Source organism: Aspergillus mulundensis (assembly GCF_003369625.1).
Source record: "Aspergillus mulundensis strain DSM 5745 chromosome Unknown scaffold_0, whole genome shotgun sequence".
Lineage (NCBI taxonomy): Eukaryota > Fungi > Ascomycota > Eurotiomycetes > Eurotiales > Aspergillaceae > Aspergillus > Aspergillus mulundensis.
This window is the reverse complement of record NW_020797888.1, coordinates 785,368-788,087: the sequence shown is the minus strand read 5'-3', so window position 1 is coordinate 788,087 and position 2,720 is coordinate 785,368. Positions and strand designations below refer to the sequence as shown.

General features: G+C 50.4%; 1 protein-coding gene across 1 annotated transcript in view; it reads right to left on the bottom strand.

Annotated features, from left to right (window-relative positions):
- Positions 1 to 801: 801 nt before the first annotated feature.
- Positions 802 to 2,720, bottom strand: part of DSM5745_00239 (uncharacterized protein) — a gene marked incomplete at both ends in the record, with an annotated part of 5,331 nt that continues 3,412 nt past the window's right edge. The window contains 4 exons of the mRNA XM_026742255.1: positions 802 to 849; positions 1,069 to 1,506; positions 1,786 to 1,844; positions 1,959 to 2,707. Coding sequence (XP_026608100.1) covers positions 802 to 849; positions 1,069 to 1,506; positions 1,786 to 1,844; positions 1,959 to 2,707 — 1,294 coding nt within the window. The remainder of the gene's footprint in view (positions 850 to 1,068; positions 1,507 to 1,785; positions 1,845 to 1,958; positions 2,708 to 2,720) is intronic.

Sequence of the window (2,720 nt, the reverse complement as noted above, 5' to 3'; positions counted from 1 at the left end):
CTGTGATGTATTACTTGGCTTGCTATGTGTGCCACGAAACACAGCGTCGGGGCCAAAGATTAACCAAGCGTCTGTCCTTCATCCAGCCTCATGGAAGGTCATAGCTATGTTAGCATATACCCTAGGCCTTAAAAACCTATTGGCTGTGGGCCCGTCCCTAGATCAGGACAAGCTCCAGGAAATATATATCGGCAGGCGTGGTGATACCCATCTGTACGACGGTCTAGGTAGAGATCTGAAAACTGGATTAGAGGCGTTCAATCCCTGCACAAGGCTTTAATTCAACATAGATCGCCTCTTGGCCGGCTTTAGTCACTGTGATGGGAACGGAGGGAACTGGGGGAGGAGTCAGTCTTTTTCAACAGGGTAAATTAACTATTTGACAGGGCTTTCTAAAGCGGAACCCCAATTGGGAATAGGTGCTGATATAATTAGCCCGTTGCCGCTTTTTAATTAGGCATAGCTTAGTGATAAAATGCTCCGCGCGCGCAGCGCTTTAAATTCTAACTTTTTATATAAAATTTAGTATTTAAACTGCAGGCTAAACATACGTAAGTTTTAATTATTAAAGTAATACTTATATTAACTAATAAAAGGCCTCCAGGCGTTTAAAATTAAATTTAGCGGGGTTAATATTAGGGGCAGGAATATATTTAAAAATAAAGCTATTATTATTTTTAGGCTAGATTTCTAGTTTATTATTTTTAGTATTTATAGCTTAAATTTATATAAAACTATTATATAAATTTTAGCCCACGGTTCTTAACAAAAATCACTATTAATTACATAAGGAGACTAGAGTTAAAACATGGCCAACTTGGCCGGAAAAACAGTATATCCGGCCCGTTTCTAATTGGGGTTCCGCTTCAGAAAGCCCTGTCAAATAGTTGATTTACCGTACCCTGTCGAAAAAGACTAACTCCTGGGGGAGCGAACAAAAGACCCCGAGGAAAGATGCTTACGTAAGTACCCCGCACCTGCCGAAAAGGGAACAACACAAACACGCGACTTTGACTTTCATTTCTCATCAACTCTCCAACCCACTTGAAACTATCAGTGAGTACGTACCCTCTGGGGCCAGTATCTTAGAGATAGTCCGCTGAACTTTGCCTTTTTTGCCAGCCATGCATCCGTCTCGTCCCAGTACGAAACCGCGTCCTTGTCCAGCGTCAGCCGCACCACAGCTGTTTCGCCGCGGAGAATCCAGACGCTGTTGAAGGCTTCCAACTCTTCCCCCGGCCGTGCCGCTACACACTCGACGTCTTGAATGTACAATTGCACCTCCTCGTGCCCGCCTCGGCCACCGGTAGTGCGAATCTCGACTGTTGCCTCAGACGAGTTCGGATTCTTCCCATCCAGCCATAATACTCTGGAAACGAACGGTCTGGAATACTTGGACGATGCGGATCGAAGGTCGTGCCTAAAGTGGAAGAGAGGAGGTGACCTCAGCTTCTCAAGTACCGGTACGCGACGAAGACACCCAAGTCGGTGTATATTCCAATCGCCCTGGAAGCGTCACGGACAAGCAACCGCTGGGATTTACTTTGCGAGGAACACCCCTGCAATTGAGCTCCCTGTCTCCTGGTCACTGAATCATGCATGCACCAGTGTCGGGGTTGATTTCACCCACGGCATCTCGACGGGGCACCCAGACTGGGTCATATGTACGTGGCACGAGGTATCAAAATTGGGTATCTCGGATTCAGATCCAGCGACTTGCCGTTCTTGCGTTGGTTGCCATATCGTGTAGATCACTCGCCGCTAATCACTGGATAGATAACGAACCCAAGTGCCATTCTCCTGTTTGTTACCGGATGGACATCTTGTTGCGAGACCCCTGAGGTCTAAGACAGGACAGTGTTAGGTTTTGTTATCCCAGCCAAGAATGTCTAAATCTGATATAACTAATACAACATTGCACAGGTAAGGGTGTCTTACTCAAGAGGCATACCACTTACAATCCCTCACCTCCTCCGTCGACAACCACCCCTCCGCACACGTCCCTCCATACCCACTGGTCGTATAGCACAGCGCATCATCCAACCCTGTGCAAACGAACTTGCCCACCGCATCGGTCCCAGTCGTAGGCTCATACGTACAGGTCGCGCCATACGCCTCGAAGCCCGAGATCTCGCTGTTCATCTGCGGGCCCGTCCCCCTCATGCTGAAATCCGGTGGGTAGAGTTCAGGGCATCTCTTGGTATTTGAGCCTGATTTACCGCTGTACTCGTACAGCAACCATCTGTTGTTGTCGGTCTCGTGCTCGTCGAGGTACCACCAGATCTGGACGCCGCGGGTGGGTGTGGGCGTGGCTGTTGCCGTGGCCGTGGCCGAAGCAGCCGCGTCCTCCGCAGACGACCAACTGAGCCAATCGAGCCAGACGGTGGTCGCAAACGCGTCCGTTGTGTCCGGCGTCCAGATGTAATCGGTGGCTTCTGCCGTCAGCGTCGCGAAGTTTTCGATTGTCGTCGTCGTCGTCTTGGTCACTGTTGTGTCCACGCCACAGCTGGTTGTTGCGCAGCTTGTTGTCGAGCACTCGCCGGTGTAGGTTGTTGTAAAGGCTGCTGTCGCTGTGCAAAGCACCCCGCATGATGTGACTGTCTTGGTTGCCTCGCAGCTCTCATCGCCATCGTCGCCGCCGTCGCTGCCATCGTCGCCGCCGTCGCTGCCATCGTCGCCGCCGTCGCTGCCATCGTCGCCGCCGTCGCTGCCATCGTCGC